This window comes from Poromitra crassiceps (assembly GCF_964638095.1).
Source record: "Poromitra crassiceps genome assembly, chromosome: 2".
Taxonomy (NCBI): Eukaryota; Metazoa; Chordata; class Actinopteri; order Beryciformes; family Melamphaidae; genus Poromitra; species Poromitra crassiceps.
The window spans coordinates 72,720,282-72,746,105 of NC_139624.1; the positions used below are offsets into that span (position 1 = coordinate 72,720,282).

The window sequence follows — 25,824 nt, forward strand, 5'->3', positions numbered from 1 at the left end:
ACACCGAACATCTTACCAACATCAACACAACAGCTATGACCTCACACACACACACCGAACATCTTACCAACATCAACACAACAGCTATGACCTCACACACACACACCGAACATCTTACCAACATCAACACAACAGCTATGACCTCACACACACACACTGAGCATCTTACCAACATCAACACAACAGCTATGACCTCACACACACACACACACGCACCGAGCATCTTACCAACATCAACACAACAGCTATGACCTCATCTTTCTTGGATGACGGGAAACAGCACTGTCAGCTAATTGGCATCGCCGCTACACCTATAATGTCTCTTTAAACATGGCGGCCACTCAGAAGAACTCGGCACGAGTTGGCAGCACGCAGACGTAACGGTTCCGGTCCGAATATTACAGTGAGTCTAGGAAACGTCCGGGCAGGATTGGGATCTGAGAAGCCAGAGAAATGTTTTGTTGCATGACGGGCTTTTCTTCAACAGGACACGGCTCTAATCAGACATGTGGAGGCTCTGGCCAGCTGGGTGGACCAGGCGCTCCCATCCAGACCCTGCTGGATTCATCTCATTGGTTTACGTTGGCTCGCCGCATGCTCAGATCTCCGTCCTCCTCCTCACGTCCTCGTGACAGGTGGAAGGAGGATGCACCTTGGCTGAGGTTGGGTTCTTTGATCGCCCTGCGGGACGAGCTGGAGGTGAGTGGAGAGGGGAGGAGAGGAGAGAGAGGGAGCCCGTTCTGATAGAGGAGGAGGTGGGGATGAGTGGATGTGAAAACCATGCGGAACCTCCGAAACCCAGCCAAGGTCACCAGAGACAGGAAGACCAGCTGCGTGTGTGTCTGGGTGTATGTCTGTGAGAGTGTGTGTGTGTGCGCATGTGTGTGCATGTGTGTGTGCATGCGTGGACCAACAGCTGGGAGAAAGCGCTGGAGTGAGCGCATGACTGACAGCCCACTTCCTGTTTGAGTTAACATGAGCACCGCACATACACACACGCACACGTACGCACAGAGGAAGAGAGAACAAACAAGTGAAGCACACTCTGAGCTCCTAAGTAAACCGGGGATGATGCTTTAGTCCTGGTCTAAGGTTTCTGGGGATCTGCTGACAGTGTTTCCCCATTATGAATCACAATCACCTTTATTGCCACAATAGGCAAGAATACATACTTTTCGATATGAGGGATTTGTCTTAAAGCAGTAAGTTGGAACACCCAACCCCCCCCGCTGTCCTCTATCTCTCTCCTGTAGTCCACAGATGGCAGCGTTGGATTTGGGATGAAAAAATACATACATTCATTTACAGGCATCGCAATTGGACCTTCCGTTTCTCAGAAAATGTCAACTTTTCTCTGATTGGATGAAAATTGGCGCTGACCTCAAACTACAATCAGAGAAAGGTTGACATTTTCTTGGAAACGGAAGGTCAGATCGTGATCCCTCTAAAGGACTATTATGTATTTTTTCACCCCGAATCTAATGCCGCCCTCTGTGAGTCTCTACGAGTTACAGTTGCGGAGATACGTCCGCCCAGCCTGCAGGACTACAGGAGAGAGATAGAGGACAGTGGGGGGTTGGGGGTTTCAAGTTACTGACCAAACACTCTATTTCAGTGATTGCTGCCAGAATATAGAGCCATTTAACACTTATTTGAACACAAAAACATTGCTGAATGCAGATTTAATGTGAGTATGCGGCGTAGCAGTCATATCAATATTCAGAGATCAAAGGAAAATATCTAAAAGTCACAAAATCACAACATTGCAAACGTGCATTGCAAGAAGAACAATGAAGTTTACAGCACAATCCAGAGAGGAGGAGGAGAAACGCAGAAGGAAACGGCAATCAAATCCAGGAGATTACTCATACTACAACAAACTAGCCCAAGCCAGCGATGACACAACTGTTCGTACCCCCCCCCCCCCCCCCAATCACGATGACAAGTTTAATTTGAATTTACACGAGTAAAGCTTGCAGGCCTGCGCATTCTGAACGCGAGCGTCGTAAAAAACCTAAGGTGTTAGCCAACATGACATCAGCCGTGGACGCACAGCATTAGAGGGGGGCCGAGAAGGGGCAATGGATGTAATCCATGTGAGTGTGTGTGTGTGTGTGTGCGTGCATGCGTGTGTGTGCCCCTGTATGCCTAAGTGTGTGTGTGAGTGTGTGTGTGTGCGTGTGCCCCTGTATGCCTAAGTGTGTGTGTGTGTGTGTGTGCCCCTGTATGCCTAAGTGTGTGTGTGTGAATGTGTGTGTGTGTGTGTGTGTGTGTGTGTGTGTGTGTGTGCGTGTGCCCCTGTATGCCTAAGTGTGTGTGTGTTTGTGTGTGTGACCCTGTATGCCTAAGTGTGTGTGTGTGTGTGTGTGTGTGTGTGTGTGTGTGTGTGTGTGTGTGTGTGTGTGTGCGTGCGTGTGCGCCTGTATGCCTAAGTGTGCGTGGGTGTGTGTATGTAAGAATGTTTGCATGATGCAATTGAATACATGAGGTTGTTGGAGTGAATTGGACGGAGAGTGAGAGGGAGAGAGAAGACGTAGAGGAGTGAGAGGGAGAGAGAAGACGTAGGAGAGTGAGAGGGAGAGAGAAGACGTAGAGGAGTGAGAGGGAGAGAGAAGACGTAGGAGAGTGAGAGGGAGAGAGAAGACGTAGAGGAGTGAGAGGGAGAGAGAAGACGTAGGAGAGTGAGAGGGAGAGAGAAGACGTAGAGGAGTGAGAGGGAGGGAGAGAGAAGACGTAGGAGAGTGAGAGGGAGAGAGAAGACGTAGGAGAGTGAGAGGGAGAGAGAAGACGTAGGAGAGAGGGAGAGAGAAGACGTAGAGGAGTGAGAGGGAGAGAGAAGACGTAGGAGAGTGAGAGGGAGAGAGAAGACGTAGGAGAGTGAGAGGGAGAGAGAAGACGTAGGAGAGAGGGAGAGAGAAGACGTAGAGGAGTGAGAGGGAGAGAGAAGACGTAGGAGGGTGAGAGGGAGAGAGAAGACGTAGGAGACTGAGAGGGAGAGAGAAGACGTAGGAGACTGAGAGGGAGAGAGAAGACGTAGCAGAGTGAGAGGGAGAGAGAAGACGTAGGAGAGTGAGAGGGAGAGAGAAGACGTAGGAGAGTGAGAGGGAGAGAGAAGATGTAGGAGAGTGAGAGGGAGAGAGAAGACGTAGGAGAGTGAGAGGGAGAGAGAAGATGTAGGAGAGTGAGAGGGAGAGAGAAGACGTAGGAGAGTGAGAGGGAGAGAGAAGACGTAGGAGAGAGTGAAAGAAAGAGTGAGAGACAGAAACCAACAGGGAGTGAGCCAGTAAAAGACAGAGAGCCAGTAGTGTGTGTGTGAGAATGTTTGCATTAAGATTGAGTGAGGTAGACAAGCACGAGTGAGAGTGAGAGAGAGAGTGAGAGACTGATCATTGTTGAGAAAGGAGAGAGCGAGTGAAAGCAGTGAGAGTGTGTGTCCGTGGTGCTGGTTCCAGGCAGTTTTGAGGGGTCCCACCCAGACTGTGCGTCCGGTGGGCCAGGGGAGCGCTGGAGGGAAGCCAGAGCCAAGCATGAGACTGATGCAAAACAGATAGGGCCGGAGCCCAGCGCTATAAATCACCAGGCTGGAGCAAGACCTTCACATAGTTCACAAATGCACACACACACACACACACACACACACACACACACACACACACACACACACACAACTCACACTCACTCGCATACACGTACATGTACACACACACACACACACACACACACGTACACACACACACACACACATGCACACACACACACACACACACACTCGCATACACGTCCACACACACACACGCACACACACACACACATGCACACACTCGCATCCACGTCCACACACACACACACACACACACACACACACAGACATGCACACAACGTGCACACACTCGCATACACGTCCACAAACACACACACACACACACACACACACACTCGCATCCACGTCCACACACACACACACACACAGACAGACATGCACACAACGTGCACACACACTCGCATACACGTCCACACACACACACACACACACACACACAACGTTAATACATGTCCACACACACACACAGACACACACACACACACACAGACACACACACACACACACACACACACAGACATGCACAGCAGGAAATGAAATGTGGCAACTCAAGTGAAAAGCCCTGCTGCAATACCCATGGGAATAGAGGGGAGAAAAATCACTCTCTTCTTATTTCTCTTTTCTTCTTTCTCTCTGCACTCTCTTCCTGTCTCTCCACCACTCCATTTGTTGTAGCGCTGCCTTTCTCTGCTCAGAGGCAGAGGACATTACTACACTCAAATGTCACACACACACACACACACACAGATTATTCACACTAGTTGCACACGCACACATTACTTTGCGTGTGTGTGTGTGTGTGTGTGTGTGTGTGTGTGACATGGGAGAGCGAGGCCAGGAGAGCGGGATGGATGAATGAATGGCCTTACATAAGGCAGCGCTGTTCTTTATGAGGACCACTGAGCCCTCTCCCGTCATGTTGGTCCATCTGTACAGTGTGCTCAGTTTTGCCTGGTGATGGCGCTATCACTCACTACAGTACCTGATGGCGCTATCACTCACTACAGTACCATCTGTACAGTGTGCTCAGTTTTGCCTGGTGATGGCGCTATCACTCACTACAGTACCTGATGGCGCTATCACTCACTACAGTACCTGATGGCGCGATCACTCACTACAGTACCTGATGGCACTATCACTCACTACAGTACCTGATGGCACTATCACTCACTACATTACCTGATGGCACTATCACTCACTACAGTACCTGATGGCGCTATCACTCACTACAGTACCTGATGGCGCTATCACTCACTACAGTACCTGATGGCACCATCACTCACTACAGTACCATCTGTACAGTGTACTCAGTTTTGCCTGGTGATGGCGCTATCACTCACTACAGTACCTGATGGCACTATCACTCACTACAGTACCTGATGGCGCTATCACTCACTACAGTACCTGATGGTGCTATCACTCACTACAGTACCTGATGGCACCATCACTCACTACAGTACCATCTGTACAGTGTACTCAGTTTTGCCTGGTGATGGCGCTATCACTCACTACAGTACCTGATGGCGCTATCACTCACTACAGTATCTGATGGCACTATCACTCACTACATACAGTACCTGATGGCACTATCACTCACTACAGTACCATCTGTACAGTGTGCTCAGTTTTGCCTGGTGATGGCGCTATCACTCACTACAGTATCTGATGGCACTATCACTCACTAGAGTACCTGATGGCACTATCACTCACTACAGTACCTGATGGCACTATCACTCACTACAGTACCTGATGGCACTATCACTCACTACAGTACCTGATGGCGCTATCACTCACTACCAGACAATTGTCCAAGTCCCTCTGATCCGAGTCCCAAGCGAGTCTCAAGTCAATTGGTCCCGAGTCTCAAGCAAGTCCCAAGTCTTTCCTTTTGTCGGCAAGTCAAGTCAAGTCAAGTCACAATGTTATTTCAAGTCAAGTCTCGAGTCGAGTCACAGGTTATGTCAAGTCGAGTCACAGGTTAGAAAAAATGACAAGGCAGAGATTATTTAGGCTGCAGACGTGCGCGTTCACGTTAATACGTGCTTGTTGCCAAGCAACACACTTCTCTCAGACGAGCTCTCAGCTCGAGACAGCTGACAGACAGCTCCAACTCAGCTCAAACTTATAGAGTTGTATTCAAAGCATAGAAACATTCTCACAGCTCAATTTAACAGCGCCAACACAAGCAGTTTGATCACAAGTGCAATCAGTACTGAATGCGATGGCAGACTGCGCACTGCGGGCAGTTGACGAAGTCAGGAAGAAATTGAGAAAGATCTTCCGACGCATTAGCCTTGTACCAAGACGCTGATTACATTACACTGCATTACATTGCTGATGCGTCTATTTACAGCACATATCGATCGATATTTTTGGAGAAGATTCCGGCCGCATCACGCGCAGATCAAGATGAGACAGCTGTCAGTGAGTAGCTACGCATTTGGGTGTAACTTTTACGCCTGCTCCATACACAGACGCAGCGCATACAGGGTGCACTAGTCATAAAATTAAGTTAGTCGTAACTTTGAGTTCTACATCGGACGTAGCGTGTAAACCTAGGCGTACGCCCAGCTGGTGCACTCGGCTGATCTTGTCACAAGTCCGAGTCGAGTTTCGAGTCATTTTCTTCCAAGTCCGAGTCGAGTTTCAAGTATTTACCTTCCAAGTCCGAGTCGAGTCGGAAGTCGTCAAATTTGCGACTCGAGTCGACTGGAGTCCGAGTCCCTATGACTCGAGTCCAATTGTCTGCTCACTACAGTACCTGATGGCGCTATCACTCACTACAGTATCTGATGGCACTATCACTCACTACAGTACCTGATGGCACTATCACTCACTACAGTACCATCTGTACAGTGTGCTCAGTTTTGCCTGGTGATGGCGATATCACTCACTACAGTACCTGATGGCGCTATCACTCACTACAGTATCTGATGGCACTATCACTCACTACAGTACCTGATGGCACTATCACTCACTACAGTACCTGATGGCACTATTACTCACTACAGTAACTGATGGCACTATCACTCACTACAGTACCTGATGGCACTATCACTCACTACAGTACCTGATGGCACTATCACTCACTACAGTACCTGATGGCACTATCACTCACTATAGTACCTGATGGCGCTATCACTCACTACAGTACCTGATGGCGCTATCACTCACTACAGTACCTGATGGCACTATCACTCACTACAGTACCTGATGGCGCTATCACTCACTACAGTACCTGATGGCGCTATCACTCACTACAGTACCTGATGGCGCTATCACTCACTACAGTACCTGATGGCGCTATCACTCACTACAGTACCTGATGGCGCTATCACTCACTACAGTACCTGATGGCGCTATCACTCACTACAGTACCTGATGGCGCTATCACTCACTACAGTACCTGATGGCACTATCACTCACTACTTTGTCTCCATTGGCAACTACACATCTGACCAAACCAAAATGACATGTGGGGTACCCCAAGGATCAATTTTAGGTCCTGTCCTGTTTAACCTTTATATGCTCTCTCTGGGCCTAATTATGCAAAAAAACAAAATAGCTTATCATAGCTATGCAGATGACACCCAACTCTACATAGCCCTCTCATCGGATGACTATGCCCCCATAGAGTCACTGTGTCAGTGCCTTGCGCAAATTAATGATTGGATGTGCCAGAATTTTCTCCAACTTAATAAAGACAAAACAGAGATAATTGTCTTCGGCAAAAAAGAAGATAGGCTCAAAGTTACTGCTCACCTCGAATCCCTATCTCTGAAGCCAAAGGACCAGGTAAAAAATCTTGGCATTATTATTGACTCTGATCTAAATTTCAACTCCCACATCAAGCTTATAAGAAAATCTGCCTTCTATCATCTAAAAAATATAGCAAGGATTAGAGGCTATATGTCCAAACAAGATCTTGAAAAACTAATTCATGCTTTCATTTCTAGCAGGCTAGACTACTGCAACAGTCTTTTCAATGGTCTTCCCAAAAAAGCTGTTAAACAACTTCAGCTCATTCAGAATGCGGCTGCTAGAGTTCTAACAAGAACCAAGAAAGCTGAACACATTACACCAGTTCTCAAATCCCTGCATTGGCTGCCAGTAAATCTTAGAATAGACTTTAAAATTCTGCTAATAGTTTACAAATCTCTCAACGGGTCAGGCCCACACTACATCTCTGAAATGCTTCTACACTATGAACCATCCAGATCCCTGAGATCTTCAGGCACTGGTCTACTAATTGTCCCAAGGACCAAATCTAAACATGGTGAAGCCGCGTTCTCCCACTATGCCTCTCATAACTGGAACAAACTCCCTGAACACATTAGATCTGCCCCTACTCTGCCTATTTTTAAATCCAAGCTAAAGACCTTTATGTTTACTCTTGCTTTTAACTGCTACTAAACTACTGCCTCTCTCGGCCTGTAATTTTAAAAAGATTTTTCCTGTACATTTCCAACAAATGGACTGTACATGTAATAATAATACTGAAGAGTGCCTTGTAACTTATTTAAAACAGAAATAATGTTTCATGTTTGTTAATTTGAGTATATATTTTAACTAAAACTGTCGGCTGTGTTTTTTATGTGTTTTTTTATATGTGCATTGCTTTGCTGCTTGTTTTTTCGATTATTTTTTTGTAAAGCACCTTGAATTGCCTTTGTGTATGAAAGGTGCTATATAAATAAAATTTGACTTGACTTGACTTGACTACAGTACCTGATGGCACTATCACTCACTACAGTACCTGATGGCGCTATCACTCACTACAGTACCTGATGGCACTATCACTCACTACAGTACCTGATGGCACTATCACTCACTACAGTACCTGATGGCACTATCACTCACTACAGTACCTGATGGCACCATCACTCACTACAGTACCTGATGGCACTATCACTCACTACAGTACCTGATGGCACTATCACTCACTACAGTACCTGATGGCACTATCACTCACTACACTACCATTTTTACCCCCCCCCTGATTTTTTTCTCCCATTCTCTCCCCAATTGTAGTCGTCCAATTCCCCCCTGCTGTCCCGGTCGTTGCTCCACCCTCTCTGTCGATCTGGGGAGAGCTGTAGACTAGCACATACAGTACATGCTTCCTCCGATACACGCGCAGTCGGCATCCGTTTCTTTTAACATGATAGCGAGTTTCACCGGGAGGACGTAGCGCACGTGAAGGATCACGCTATTGCCGCCAGTTCCCCTTCCCCCAGAACAGGCACCCCGTCCCCGACCAACCAGAGGAGGCGCTAGTGCAGCGACCAGGCCTCATACCCCACCGGCTTCCCACCCGCAGTCACTACAACAACAACAAAAGTGTCTGTAGGAACACTTGAGCAAGTACTGCTACCGGGAAGTGATGGTGGTCTGTGGTGGTCGGAGAGTGCTTTTACCTCTACATCAGTGGTTCTCATATTTTCTCACATGAAGGACCCCTAAACTGACAAACAAAATAGACCACGGACGCCCATCTGATAGGATTTTGTCCCACGGTCCCCCATATAATAAGATTGATGCTTTTAGATGTTTTATTACAGAAAGTGTATAAAACCCATGATCAAAATAGTCATTGTGTTACTTATGAATCTAAAAATAAATTAACCCCCTTTTGGCTGGGGACCCCGCCCTGGAACCCCTTCAAGGACCACTGGGGGGTCCCTGGACCCCCATTTGAGAACCACTGCTCTACATTGTCCAGACGCCCTCCACTACAGCACAACTAAACAACATTTTCTAGACATCAACACTCAGCTCGGTCATTTTTAATCCTCATAAAATGTGCGTTTATGGTAGAATGAAGTTAACCGTGGAAGCAACTTCCGTCATTGAAACCCTCGTAAAGAGAGCTTGTGAGAAAGTGCAATTAACTTCCACCTTTGATGATCACACCTGATCACTCGAAACGTCATTCTCTGCTATTTACGCTTTGCTAGCCAACAAGCTTTTATGCACCACAAGTGCACAGGCTACAATAGCCATTGTTTAGCATAGGGAAAAAACAATATTATTATGGAGATGATGTCACAGTTTATTTTTGTTGCGTGCAATGCAATATTTTGAACTGATTTGCACAACCCAAAACATCTTCCATTCATCAATACTGAAGCACACACACATACGAGAGCAGTACGCACACACACACGTGTCTCTCACACACACACACACGCACACACACACACGTCACGCACAGACACAGGACTGCGAGCAGCTGCGTCTGCTTGAATGAGTTGTAAATGGTGTTTATGCAATAAACATTATTTGGACATTAGCATGTGAGTGTTGTGCGGTTTGGGGAGGTTTAAAGAGCTAATTAGCGGATAGTTAAGCCTCACGCTGAGTGTGAGATAAACTATGACTGGGAATGGCACGGCTCCAGAGGCGTGCTCCTTACTAGCCAACAATGGGAATAATCGCCAAATAAGGAAGACTCCGTTTCCCAGGGGGCTCTGCTCTGGAGGCAACGGGGCAACAATGCCTGGAGCCTGAGCTACCATAGCAACCCACGAGCAGCGCTACAACAGTCGATCCAAATGAACGAGTAATATATCCATAAACATAATTTAGATGATATATCGCTCAGAAAAGCGGACTAAATTACAGATGTGAGTGCTATGCTCGTCGAGTGGCTGTGGCAGGAGCTGGGTTTTCATCTGAATACATCAGAGTACAAGAACCAGCGAACAACAATTCCCAGTGATTAGTCTCACCAATCTGCGTTGTACTTCTGCAACATGGGAAAGTAGAAACATCACATCCACTCCCCTCTATCCAGCCTGTAGTTGGATACCCTGTGTCGGATCTATCCAGCCTGTAGTTGGAGCTACGCAGCGCTGCCAAGAGTCCCCATTAGACGGGAGTGACGACAGCACATTTGAATCTAATAAGGCTATCTGTTTGTTTTCCACTCGGCTGCTCCACATTTCACAGACTCTCCATTTGTCCCCCAAACTGCTCTTTCTCAAGCTGCTGCCATTGACTTTGACGGCACTAAGAGCGAGAGAGCGAGTGTGAGAGCGAGCGAGAGAGAAAGACATACAGAGAGGGAGAGGGAGAGAGAGAGAGAGAGAGACAGAGAGAGATCACTTCTTGCAGTGTGTTCTTTTATCAAGCTGGGACATTACCACAAATTGGGCTCCGATATTGCAATGAACATAACTCTTGCGCTTAGGGATCATCCCTCATTTTGGATTTCTACATAACTCATGACACCTGTAATACTGTAAACATATCATTAAGTCTCAAGAGCACCAGGACTAAATTAACAAAAGTTGGTGTTGCCAGATTCACAACTGAAAATAGAACTTCTTGAAATAGTGTTTTGAGTTCAGCGAGGCTAAGTCTATTTAATTGTTTAATTGTTTTTATATTGATTGGGGGACAATACTTGCTAACTGCTGACAGTTGCAGTTGACACAGGCCAGCTGTTTCCTACCACCCCCTCCCCAGCCTCGCGTACACACAAACTTTTACACGAGGCGACCACTGGTGAGGCCATTCTTTCTTCTTCTATCTCTTAATCTCCTCCTGACTATCTGATCAGCCAACACATTACATAATGATAATAATGATCAACACATTACATAATGATAATAATGATCAACACATTACATAACCAATGCTTGCCTACTCCAATTGCCATATATTCTCCAACTAGGGCTGTAGAATTTCTGGCTAAAATGATTATCCCGATTATTTTTCTAGACATTGTGAACATGATTTTCAACCGCAATTATCAGTTTTGGCAGATACCTTTAATATAGATAGAGACACCCTAACTTCCAATCACTTCCTGTATCTGTGCCACGAAGGTTTCGCCACTGCCATGCCCCCTTAGAAGACTGATGATCAGCCAATGAAGTTTGATACCATTGACAGATAGCCAATCACAAGCTGATAACCACGCTCATTTAGCAGACCGGAAGAGTACCATTTCTTTTCTTCATCATCATCAGTATATAAATGAGGGCTGGGGCTCTGTCTGTTTGTCATGTCATAAATCCCACTGTGACATCATCCGTGATGTCATAAATCCCACTGTGACATCATCAGTGATGTCATAAATCCCAGTGATGTAATACATCCCACTGTGACATCAGTGATGTCATAAATCCCCCTGTGAAATCATCAGTGATGTCATAAATCCCACTGATGACATCATCAGTGATGTCATAAATCTGACATCATCAGTGGTGCTGGTCTAATTGGCCACACAGCAGCCGAGTTGCGGGCAAGGCCACGCAGCGGGCGAGCTGCAGGACGGGCGAGGCCGCGCAGCGGCCGAGCTAGTGAGCCTGCATAGCAGGCGAGCCTAGGATTCCTAGGCGACCCTGGGAATCGAGCGCGCACAGCACGCAAGATCCCTAGTTTCTTACAATTGGCGGAGCCTGGAGTGGGGTGTTTAATATTAAAGGTCTCTGGTTTTGGTATGAAGATATCTTACATCAAAAGCTTTACTATTTTCAACTGCAGGAATATGCCAATATTGTACAAATACTTATTGTGGAAACCAAAACTTTAATACACGATTATGCCCCAGCCTTATTTCATCTCCCACAACAAGGTGACTCTTTCACACCCACCAAGGAGGTGACATACCATCTATTGGAAACATCACCTATCATCATACTCTATTTCATAGAGAGGCAAAGTGAACGTCACTTCCTGCTTTTCTCCCCCAAGCGCTGAAAAAATATGAATGGCGGTGAACGGAGAAGTTACTTTTTTGATCCCGTTTGAATTGTGCCACGGGGTTCCAACGTTCATTTTGTCAATTTAAAACGTAACTTTGCATGTCAAGAAAGTCGCGGTTTGTCGCCAAACTGTTGCACTAGAAGTTATAAATCAGAAAGACTACATACACTGTCACCTAACTGACGTCACTTTCTCTACCGGCAAAGCTGAAGACCGGTGACATGCCACGAGCTTCCACGAACTATGTAGTTTGTATACGAAACGAACCCCTACGTTTCAGTTTGACGACAAACTGCGACTTTCTTTACATGCAAAGTTATGTTTTAAATGGACAAAATTAACGTTGGCACCCCGTGGCACAATTCAAACGGGATCAAAAAAGTAACATTATTCTCCGTTCACCGCCATTCATATTTTTTTTTTAGCGCTGGTACAGGGAGAAAGCAGGAAGTGACGTTTCACTTTGGCTCTCTATTCCTCCTTTATAAGGTGATTTGTTTTGTTTTTACACATATACACACTCCATATATATACAAATCTGTTTATATATTCTTCCTCATTAACACATCAACACCGTTAACAATCACACAATCAAAAACCCTTGTGCAATCATCTCACATATCCAGACTCACCATCGTGTGTGTAGGATTGTGTGTGTGTGTGTGTGTGTGTGTGTGTGTGTGTGTGTGTGTGTGTGTGTGTGTGTGTGTGCGTGCGTGCGTGTGTGTGTAGGATTGTGTGCGTGTGTGTGCATATGTGTGCATGTGTGTGCGTGTGTGTTAATCCAGAGTGAAAGGGTAGGTCTTTGCAGTGGGGAGGAGGAGGAGGACTCCCTGGAGGGCCTCAGTGTGCAGGCCCTGTAAGCCGCTGTGAATGAGGCTGAATTCGCAGGCTCCCCACGAGGACGCACGGCCGATTGAGCTGTCGGTCAGCTGCCCATTGACCAGTCAGTGAGATTAAACGGCGGGCCATCTCCACCGCTTAAAGCACCTGCGAGACAGAGGGAGAGAGAGGCAGCGAGGGGGGGGGGGGGGGGGGGGAGATAGGGGAGACGTGCGGGGGGATACTCACTGTTACTCGTCGCTTCGGTAAAAGGCGCCTTTTGTCCGTTCCAGCCTTTGTTGTCCATCTGCAGCGATGTGGAGAGGAGAGAAGAAGAAGAAGAAGGGGGGGAGGTAGATGTGGAGAGGAGAGAAGAAGAAGGAGGTAAGAGAGACTTAAGAGGCTTGAACAGAGCGCGGCTTCACACATGTCAGACAAGTTCCTTCCTACTGTTTGGAGCACAAAGAGACAAGAGCTCACAGGAGGGGGATGCTCAAGGAGCCTAGTGTCTGTCTGCTCCGGCTACTTCATTAAGAGGGGTTGTCAATGTTTAGTACTTCAAAAAGAGACCCCTATTCACTCTGTCACTTTCACTGTGCTGGTATGTGGCCTGCACACACACACGCACGCACGCACGCACACGCACACACACACACACACACACACACACACACACACACACACGCGAGCATGTGTGAGATAGGAAAACAAAGCATCTCTGATGTGTGTGACAGCTGAGGAGATGACATGGCTGTAAACAAATGCACCCCACTCCCCCACTCCCCCCCTCACACACGCACTCACATATGCAATGAGACAGAGTTCCGTAAGTGCAAGAACAGACAGAAGGGGAGGGAGAGGGGGGAGAGAGAGAGAGAGAGAAAGAGAGAGAGCGGGGGAGGGGGAGGAGATGGAGGAGATCTAGAGACAACCTATCTTAAGAAAGAGGAGCTTGGCTAATGCCATTTGATCATTCCATAGAGCCTGGGGTTGTCTGAGGATCTTGGCTAGAGAGAAGTGGGCCGTCCGACGAGCTCTTATAGAGACGTTCCCCATAGCTGTCAAGCCAATGCCCCAGCATACATCACAGCCACTGACACCATTCTGCATACATCACAGCCACTGACACCATTCTGTCCCAATTGTTCTGCCTTGAGCCGCTCTGAATGAAGAGAGGCGTCACCTATTGGCAGTGGTGTGTGGGTATCCGCGTTTACACAGCGATACCAAACCAACTAGTGTTACTTATTGCTAGTACAGGAGAACTTTGTGTATCTGAAACCACACACACACACACAAACATGCACACGCACACACAAAACACTTCACAGGTCAGGTATAATAATACCTCAAGCAATGATGCACACTGAAATTGTATGCAACTGTTGGCGTTTCCTTCTTGACACACACAGCTCGAGGTTTTCTCAGCCGCAAATTTAGACTGTGCAGAGCTTCCAGAATATATAATTTCTTTTTTCATTTTCATACAGACGTATGCTCTGAAGCGTAAGACATCTGATAAGACAGAGATAAGACATCTCCATAAGAGACGACTACAATGCAGCTAATGTCAGAGCTTGACTGTTCTGAAATGGAGGAGGGAGGCGTGCCAAAGAGTCAAAAATATTCTACCAATGTGATTCATGGCATGGAGTGCAAAATGGGGTGCGGTTTCTTTGGAGTATAGCCCCGTATGTGTCTATCTTCACACAGTCATCCTGTTAGAGCAATGCATCATCTTTGAGCTATATAGTATGGCTGTCTGAATACCATGCTGTATGTAGCAGTGCATAGCTAACTAACTGGAGGGGAGATGAATATTCTACAGAGAGCCCCGGTTATGTAACGTCATCTCTATCTGAAGACCAACCAGGTGAATTAAGATGATGGTGATTATGTAAAATCATCTCTATCTGAAGGTCAACCAGGTGAATTAAGATGATGGTGATTATGTAAAATCATCTCTATCTGAAGATCAACCAGGAGAATTAAGATGATGGTGATTATGTAAGATCATCTCTATCTGAAGGTCAACCAGGTGAATTAAGATGATGGTGATTATGTAAGATCATCTCTATCTGAAGGTCAACCAGGAGAATTAAGATGATGGTGATTATGTAACATCATCTCTATCTGAAGACCAACCAGGTGAATTAAGATGATGGTGATTATGTAAGATCATCTCTATCTGAAGGTCAACCAGGTGAATTAAGATGATGGTGATTATGTAAGATCATCTCTATCTGAAGGTCAACCAGGAGAATTAAGATGATGGTGATTATGTAACATCATCTCTATCTGAAGACCAACCAGGTGAATTAAGATGATGGTGATTATGTAAGATCATCTCTATCTGAAGACCAACCAGGTGAATTAAGATATGATGGTGATTATGTAACATCATCTCTATCTGAAGACCAACCAGGTGAATTAAGATATGATGGTGATTATGTAAGATCATCTCTATCTGAAGGCCAACCAGGTGAATTAAGATATGATGGTGATTATGTAACATCATCTCTATCTGAAGACCAACCAGGTGAATTAAGATATGATGGTGATTATGTAAGATCATCTTTATCTGAAGGTCAACCAGGTGAATTAAGATATGATGGTGATTATGTAAGATCATCTCTATCTGAAGACCAACCAGGTGAATTAAGATGATGGTGATTATGTAACATCATCTCTATCTGAAGACCAACCAGGTGAATTAAGATATGATGGTGATTATGTAAGATCATCTCTATCTGAAGACCAACCAGGTGAATTAAGATGATGGTGATTATGTAACATCATCTCTATCTGAAGACCAACCAGGTGAATTAAGATATGATGGTGATTATGTAACATCATCTCTATCTGAAGACCAACCAAGTGAATTAAGATATGATGGTGATTATGTAAGATCATCTCTATCTGAAGACCAACCAGGTGAATTAAGATGATGGTGATTATGTAACATCATCTCTATCTGAAGACCAACCAGGTGAATTAAGATGATGGTGATTATGTAACATCATCTCTATCTGAAGACCAACCAGGTGAATTAAGATATGATGGTGATTATGTAAGATCATCTCTATCTGAAGACCAACCAGGTGAATTAAGATATGATGATTATGTAAAATCATCTCTATCTGAAGACCAACCAGGTGAATTAAGATATGATGGTGATTATGCAAGATCATCTTTATCTGAAGGTCAACCAGGTGAATTAAGATATGATGGTGATTATGTAAGATCATCTCTATCTGAAGACCAACCAGGTGAATTAAGATATGATGATTATGTAAGATCATCTCTATCTGAAGACCAACCAGGTGAATTAAGATGATGGTGATTATGTAACATCATCTCTATCTGAAGGCCAACCAGGTGAATTAAGATATGATGGTGATTATGTAAGATCATCTTTATCTGAAGGTCAACCAGGTGAATTAAGATATGATGGTGATTATGTAAGATCATCTCTATCTGAAGACCAACCAGGTGAATTAAGATATGATGGTGATTGTGTAAGATCATCTCTATCTGAAGGTCAACCAGGTGAATTAAGATATGATGGTGATTGTGTAAGATCATCTCTATCTGAAGACCAACCAGGTGAATTAAGATATGATGGTGATTATGTAAGATCATCTTTATCTGAAGGTCAACCAGGTGAATTAAGATATGATGGTGATTATGTAAGATCATCTCTATCTGAAGACCAACCAGGTGAATTAAGATATGATGGTGATTATGTAAGATCATCTCTATCTGAAGACCAACCAGGTGAATTAAGATATGATGGTGATTATGTAACATCATCTCTATCTGAAGACCAACCAGGTGAATTAAGATGATGGTGATTATGTAACACCGCTACACTACCCGGACACCCAAATTCTGCCATTATTAATTGTGAAAAGTAAAATTGTGATATACTATTGTGTAGCACTAATTGGAGGGAAGGACAAAATGATGAGCAGTTGCAATTCCCCTCCCTCTGCTCTTTAACAAATCAGATTTTGCAGATATAAAAAGTAAAAAATTAAGTATTCCTTTTTCTTTGACACACAAACTGTTTAAAACACACACATGCTCGGGCACTAAAACAAATGGGCTGAATAGTTGCAGAGCCTAATGGAGTGGGAGACAGGTATATAAACTGGCTGTAAAATAAGCTGCGTACCTCCAGGGGGCTCTGAGGCACGGTGGACGCCTTGTATCCCAGCTGTAGCAGCATGGCCTCGGCCGCGTTGCGCTTGGCCACCTTCTTATTGGGCCCTGTTCCTGTGGCAACCTCGCCATTCACCTTCACCTGAGGAGACAAACACATGCGGAATGACTGACAACAACAATACGCTTGAAGATATCCGGCACTTTCACAGCAGCATGGCGTTGGATCACTCGATGGCTTCCTGAATCGCGACGTCAAATGTACTTTTCTCATGACGCTTCTCCGCCTTGAAAACATTTCAGCTGAGAGAGCGCTTTGCCTCTGGTGCCGAGCGAGCCCGCGAGCGATTTGCATCACACGAAAGAGGATCCGACTGAAGTGTTTGTTTTGCAGTGATCCCAAAACATTAAATCTGTCGACACAGAATGTAAGCAGATATTTGCAAGTGAATATCAGACGTCGTTATGTTATGCAAACAGACAATTACACTGTACAAATAACATTCTGGGAGCCAAGGCCCTGTGAATAGCGGGGCCTCGGCGCATTTACTCAAGTGGTCTGACATGGTCACTAAGTGCTGCTCTGAAAGCCTCGAGTAGCCTACAAGATCTATTGCGGAGGAAAGCTTTAATAAATTACTAATATAAACACAATCACCCCTTTATTAAATAAAAAAAAGAAGTCATCAGCCCCTTGAAAGCCATTGGACACAAGGCACAGAGCTTGCTGTACCTACAGTAGTGCTGGCGGGATATAACACAAAAGAGGCGAAAACAGAGACTCATTTGAGCCCCGCTGCCTACCTACCACAGGAAACAATGTGGAAATTGTAGAAGTGAGTGGAGCGCACAAAAGGAACACACACACAAGCAGGGCCTAATGCCTGCATGAAAGAGGAATGGAGAATAGGTTTGAAGCTGAATTACTGCCCGACGCTAAGAGAAGCTCTGTTCCTCCTATGAAAGAGAGGGGGATTACAGAGAGAGAGAGAGAGACAAAGAGAAAGAGCTTGACTGAGAGAGAGAGAGAGAGAGATAGAGATGGACAGGAAGAAAAGGACAAAGACAAACAGAAGAATTCTAATGAGCCTGTTACATACAAATGAAACTGGACTGAGTATGTGTACAGTTGGATACCCAGGCTCATATAGGCAATGTGGCAAGGCTGTTACAAACTGACTGGAAGAAATAAGCAAAACTACTGTAAGCTTCTTTTCCTAAGCTCCAGCGTCTTTTTTCAGTTGTTTCTAGGGATGCACCGATCGATCGGCACGTGACCGGAAATGGCCGATTTTCACGTGATCGGCCTCGATCGGTGATCTGTTCCGGTCACTCTAAATAGCCGATTCTGTGAGCCGATTTTCACATGACGTGCGCGCACCCCAAAGCACCGAGACAGGCACCCAGCCACCACACCACACACGCCAGCATACCTTCCTCGTTGTGGATTTTTTTCACCGTCAGTGAAGTAGACAAAGCTCGCAGTTTGTCACACATGCAAGTTGAAAATAAGCCGTGGAGACAGAGATGCGGCCGAGTCCCGCTCGGCTGGAGTCCAGTCAGAGCGGCTCGCTTCACCTCACTGGCCCCTCTCTCTCTGCTCTCTCTCCCCGGGAAGCGGTGCTCCAGCAACCCGCCACCGCGCACAGCCGGCTTGGCGAGGTGAACGCGAGCATTGTGTCCAGTATGATAACCATTCCCCGACCTGCTTTTCCATTCCACATCAGCGCTGCTGCCTCAGCCTGTCAAGTCATGTTGTAACGTGACGTGGATACAGGAGAGACTATTTGTTTCGTATTGCAAATAGAACGACATGAGAACGACGGACATAATAATATAAATGCATCGGACTCACAAGTGTGCAACGTTTTCTGTGCGTGACGATATTTTTTCGGATGGCAGATAAAAATACGCATACCAAACTTCGGACTGTGTGTAAACTCCGCCTGATATTCAGACTGAAGATCGTTACTGTAACTCATAAACTCATTTCCCCTCTACTCAAGAGGACTGGTCTGGAGCCAGTCTATAAACTCCTTGTCCATGGATCATTTTGATGTTCTGTTGCACCTGTTTTCTTTTGGAAAAGTAAATGCATGATAGCTGTGGGATATAGGCTATTGGATTTAATTTAATTTTTGTATTCATTGTATTTGCACAAAAAAGCTCTGTCCAGTAGCCTAACCTGGAACACTTTTATTTTGAGTGTTTGAGTGAGAAGGTCCTACTTCATGCAAATGATAAGAATTGTTTATTTGTTTATTTGGATCCCCATTAGATGTAAGAATTGTTCTATGAATCTTAATTTTTAAACAAAGTTACAAAAACGTTTGTGTAAGCTGTCAATTGTTGTTTTTAGAAAAAAAAATCGGAATCGGCAAAAATCGGTATCGGCAAGTCAGACTATTCAAAAATCGGAAATCGGAATCGGCCAAGAAAATGGCAATCGGTGCATCCCTAGTTGTTTCCCATGAGGAGAGAGCGTATGCGGTAAGGTGACCAGACGTCCCCGATTTCCGGGGACAGTACCCATTTTTGGTGACCTGTCCCCAGCTGGGATCTGTCCCTGAAAATGTCCCCGATTTTCTACTCCTAGTCCGTGGTCGACATTACTACCTTTCAGAGGCTCTAAAGCTGAAGTGAAGATACTTAGAGTATATCATATGAAACTAGAAGACCTACGGCATCCATTGGTCCCAACCATGTTGCTCATTTAGTGCAATCTCCTTAATGTCAAACGTTTTTTATATCAAATCACAGCATGCTATGGTGTTCCTCAAGGACTTGGTGTCTTAAGGTCCTTACACATCAAGAGCGATGCGAATATACGGCACGAAATTGCGATGCGAGTTTTGACCCATCTGCCAATCACAGCCACAGATGTGTACACGTCGGAAGCGAATTTCTGAGAAATCGACCGTGGTTCGAAAAAATAAACACCGCAATAACGCTCAGCGAAACTTCGCCGTTGGTATGCACGGTTGCATGAACTGATATAGGTTCGGAAAATATTATTGACGTGCAAATTAATCGCACGAAAAAAAACGCTCCCGATGTGTAAGGACCTTTAATGTTGTATTTTGGAGGATTATCAGTTGGCCTGCACCATCGTTTATTACAGTACCATGGTGAAAATACATGAAACAAGAATTGTCCCATTTTTTTTATTTCATAGATGAAAACATTGGATATTTTAATGAGATATTGACTGCAGAACTGGAAATGCCCCCGATTTTCATTTCAGGAATCTGGTCACCTTAGTATGCGGGCAGTGATGGGCAAGCTACTTGGAAAATGTAGTAAGCTAAGCTATTGTAAGTTACTCTCGATTAAATATAGCTAAACTACATTGAAGCTATCCCCAGAGAAATGTAGCAAGCTAAGCTACGAGCAAAATGGCAAAAGCAGCTTGCTACATCAAAGCCTTTTTTTTTTCTCACATTGAATCAACTTCATGTCAAAGAACAACTTTCCACCAAACAAATAGGCAGGCAAAAAAAATCAAATTTTGATTGTTTATTATATTATAAAACACACTGAAACTCTCACTGGCACAATATTCAAAAACAGACAATAAAACCTGAACTTCTTCTTCATCACTGCCAGTGGCTCCCTCTGGCTCTGCCATCTTTCAAAGTTTGTTGCTGATGTGACTTCGCCCAGCACATGACATATTTTGCCCTACCCTTAACCAATAGAGTAGTGCCGGGTCTTGCTGCAAGAGAGGCAAGGATGCTAAAAAGCAAGGATGAGACAACAACACTTGTTGTCCGTCATGGAACTGGAAGTGCTTTATTGGCTACACAGGCACACTTGACATATGCAATGTCTCCTCCTGTTTAATCCAAACCACAGCAGAAATCTCCACTGCGTGCTTTGCTCATGGATTTTCTCTGGCGAGTAGCTTGTAGCTTTTGCGGGAAGCTACAAGCTACTTGGGTCTATAAATAGCTTAGCTACTGAAAAAGCTACTTGGTTCAAGAGTAGTGAAGCTACCACCAAGCTACTGAGAAATGTAGTTAAGCTATGTAGCTTCACTACTTGTAGCAAGCTACTGCCCAACACTGTATGCGGGCACATACGGCCATCTAGAGAAAGTGCACTGCAACCAGCGTCTTTTTTCAGAGCGCACCGACTTTTGTGTGCGCCGGCTCCCAGCGCTTCCAGCTGAAAATATCTGAACTTTTCAGAAAGACGCTGGTGTTGAGCGCTCCTTTTCAGGCAACTAATCATATGGAGAAATGATCACAACAGAGACAGAAAGGCTCAATTGTGGGAGCAGATTGGCTAGTAGACACTTAATATTTCTGGTGAGTGTTGTGCTTTTATCACAGACAGTACATCACAATAAAAGACAGGCTTACGAGAGAGAGTACGTGTGTTATTAGCTTGTTAGCTGTTAGCTATCAAGCTAGCTACCGCTGCTGAGCTAACGTTATTTTCAATGTGCTTCCTTGCATATTGTGCGCTCGGATCAGCGCTCCCCAGCGCTCTTCCAGTGTTTAAATGTCACGAATAGACGACCAGTCGACACACGGCCTTACAGGGTATTTTGTCGTTCACTCATTCACACCCAAATTAAATAATTTAGAGGCCAGTGAACAAAATCTAAACATCTAATTAAAAAAATTTGTTCATCTGTCCCGATTGCAGCCATGCCAGCTTTTCATTATTTGGCTGTCTCTGCTGACAACAGAGTGCCAGAATTACCCATTGGGGATAAATAAAATGCTCGCTCTCTCGCTCTATCTATCTATCTATCTATGTATCTATCTATCTATCTATCTATCTATCTATCTATCTATCATAGGAAGAACTAGAAGTGCACTCGGAGAGCACACATACCTCCGGCCAATAGTCCAGTCTGCTATGATATGCAAATATCGGATCGGATCCGCTCAAAGATTGAATGGGTTCTTCCTTGGCCCCTTCCACAAAGTTTCATGAAAACCGGCCCAGTAATTTATCCTAACAGACAGACAGATTGACAAACGGCACCGAAAACAGAACCTGCTTGGCCGAGGTAATTATTAACTTTGCAATCTTAACACCCAGAAAGACTGGGAGCATTGGTAACAATGCAGATATACCCTGCAAGTGTGTATCTATGATGAAAGCAGATCATCTAGAGTCTAGATGAAGAGGTAAATAATGTCAGCCCCTTCAAAAAAGTTCACAGCAAAAACTAGGCAGGTCTACTGTAAGGCTGAAAAAGGTTTTAAGAAAGGCTTTTGCACACCAAGTCCGTATTCTTTGTCCGAAATTGCCACACGTTTAAAAATAAATACGACCTCATGTTGTGTCACTAACGTTTATACACTGACTCCGAAACTTTCATCCGTCATTAAAGTTTTCGGAAGAGGTTAGATTTTCTGCGTTTTTTCAAATCAGTCAATAGATTTTTGCGAGTCTGTGCTTTCACATGACGGATAAAAAAAAACGCATACGAAAACAATCGGACTGTGTGTGCAAAGACCTTCACAGTGCAAGTCTAACTCATAATGAACTAATTGCCAGGGTATCACTGCAGAGATAGCAGCTACAGCAGTCTATTTCCATGTTACCTTGCAATGGTGTGGCTTGTTTTGTTTTCATGCATGAGCCAAGTCTGCCTGAAATAAATTAGGTCAAGAAACACAGAATAAGATGACTGTGGTGAGTGTCCACCATCCATTGAATGGATTAGTGATGAAAAGGTAATCACACATAACTGAGTTAAGGGTGAAAAGTCGCTGCTACAGCAAGAAATTAAATTTAATTGTCTTAATGAAAGCAGCCTCCAGCCCTTACTACAGCCCAGGTTCTACTGTCTTCCTGTAGTTTACTACAGCCCAGATTCTACTGTCTTCCTGTAGTTTACTACAGCCCAGGTTTTACTGTCTTCCTGTAGTTTACTACAGCCCAGGTTCTACTGTCAAGTCAAGTCAAGTTTATTTGTATAGCCCTAATTCACAAGCATGTCCCAGAGGCCTTCACAGAAAATATGTCTAGCTAATTCTAGCTGACACAACAATAGTAAATTACAGAATAAATATAACACATTGAACAATTGATAGAGAAATATAGAAAATATAGAAATATAGGATAGAGCAGAGGAGAGAGCAGGAGAAGGGAGGAGAGCAGGGGGAATGTGAGAGAGTGATGGGGTGGGGTGGGAATGGGAAATGTTGGAGAGTATAGGAGGTGGGGAAGGAGCAGGGGAAGGGGGAAAGAGGAGAGGGGAGGGGGGAGGGAGAGCGGGGGGATGTGGGGGAGAAGAGAGCAGGGAGAGGGAGGAGGTGGGAAGAGAATGGGAAATGTGGGGGAGGAGAGAACAGAGAAGGAGAGGTGGAGAAAGTAGCAGGGGAAGGGGGAAAGAAAGAGAATGGGTGCCATGCTTTAAAATGGAATGGATACCATGCTTTAGAAAAGTGGAGGGGGGGGGGTTCGGGAACGGGAGGAGGTGGGGAGGGAGAGCAGGGGGAGTATGAGAGACTATATGGAGAGAACAGGGAAAGGAGGGCTAGCTGACACAACAGTAACAAATTACAGTAGTAATAATAAGACATCGAACAATCATATCGTCGCTGTCGTTCCAGGACCTCGAATGTGCCTTTTTTCACTTTTTTATTTTTTGTCATGAATCAATGCCATTGGTCACCCTTCACATCTCTGTGTGGTTTTTAACAAATGCAACCAATGGAAAAGCATTAAAACGAGCTTGTGAGTAAATCTCGTAACGCCATTCGCCCTCAATCTGTCAGTCAAACCTCGAAATTCGCCCCCTACCTCCGTGTGTACCCCCCCACGCAGGACAATACCCGGAAAAGACACACGGCAGACGCGCTGTGTATTTCTCATATCGTTTTGACTAATCCTGGCTTCCTCTGACGTTAATATATCAATCAAATGTTTTCCAGTTATTCCTAGGCTGCAAACTTGTTTTAACATGCAAATCGGAGTGTTTTCTGACGAGAATAAAGTAACGTTAACGCTACGTTATGTCAGACTATTTCTCACCCCATGCCAAAGCCCCCGCTTCGGCCATGAGAGGCGAGGGGCAATGCTGCTGCTCCTGCGCGCGCCCCCGCGGCCTGGAGCTTGGGGGCTCGTGCATGAGCATGCGACTGCCTCCCGCTTGACTGGCCGTGAGAAAGTGCTTCCAAGTCGGACTGATAATATAAACAACATCATTTGAGCTTATCCAGGTAAGATATTAATAAAGTAATGACACATTCAGCGGGAAACTAACTATAATTAAGACATGTGCCAACTTGGACGACATTTGGTTCAGTAGTTTAAGAGCAAACAGGTTTTTTTTACTTCCTGAAAAGTTTCTGTTTTGGAAATTTGAGGTCCTGGAACGACAGCGACGATATGATAGAGAAATATAGACACACATTTTATAGACGGACATATGTCGATTTCTTTGCAACCAAACTATGCTTAACTTAATTTGCTGCAAGCCTTTAGTAGTGAATCCCTTTGCCAAATAAACACATGTTCACATATAGAGCTTATGGGTGCCTCACTTTAGGGTAGAATGGGTGCCATGCTTTAAAATAGTGGCGCAGTGGCGTGCCTGACCAAGGTGGTGCCCTAGACAAGATTTTTGCTGGTGCCCCCCCCCCAAAGAAAATATAATAAAAATTATATCGCAGCTAATTCCATCACTGCAGTGCAGGCTCAGAATCGCCCTTCCGGCTTCCCCCACTCTGGGAAAAAGCTCCGAGCAGGTAGAAGGGGGCGCGGCCGCGCAGGGGGTGGGGTGGTATGGATTAGGGACCATGGTGAAAGTGCTGCAGCCCAGGCAGCCAGAATTAGAAAAATGATTTCACTATTATTTAAAGACTTAAGACGTTGTTGTGCTTATTTTTTGTCTACTATTGTAAAATAATAGTTGGCCTATTATCATGAAAAAGTATTTGTAAAAAAAATATATATATATATAAAAGAAAAAAAAAATATATATATATATAAAAGAAAAAAAAAAAAATATATATATATATATATATATATATATATATATATATATATATATATATATATATATTTTTTTTTTTACCCTCTCTGGCACCCCTAACGGCTCAAGCGCCCCTAGCATTTGCCTAGTTCGCCTAATGGACGGCACGCCACTGAGTGGCGGAATAGTGGGAGGGGATAGAATGGGTGCCATGCTTTGGAGTAGAATGGGTACTATGCTTTAGAATAGTGGGGGAAGGGGGAAAGAGGAGAGAGCAGGAGAGGGGAGGAGGGAGGGAGAGCGGGGGGATGTGGGGGAGGAGAGAGCAGGGAGAGGGAGGAGGTGGGGAGAGAATGGGAAATGTGGGGGAGGAGAGAACGGAGAAGGAGAGGTGGGAGGGTGAGCAGGGGGAATGTGAGAGAGGAGAGAGCAGGAAGTGGCAGGGAATGAGGAAAATTGGGGAGGATTGGATGAGGGGAAGGAGCAGAGGAGGGGAGAAAGAGGAGAGAGCAGGAGAAGGGAGGGGCGAGAGCGGTGGGATGTGGGGGAGGAGAGAGCATGGAAAGAGAGGAGGTGGGGA

The 25,824-nt window shown here is 45.1% G+C and overlaps 1 protein-coding gene across 2 annotated transcripts in view; it reads right to left on the reverse strand.

Annotated features, from left to right (window-relative positions):
- stau2 (staufen double-stranded RNA binding protein 2) overlaps positions 1 to 25,824 on the reverse strand; it is a 260,599-nt gene that overhangs the window by 114,127 nt on the left and 120,648 nt on the right. For both annotated transcript variants that reach the window (XM_083631974.1, XM_083631973.1), the window contains exons 10-11: positions 17,316 to 17,444; positions 13,388 to 13,445 (exon numbers count right to left, since the gene is read on the reverse strand). In XM_083631974.1, the coding sequence (XP_083488100.1) occupies positions 13,388 to 13,445; positions 17,316 to 17,444 (187 nt within the window). The remainder of the gene's footprint in view (positions 1 to 13,387; positions 13,446 to 17,315; positions 17,445 to 25,824) is intronic.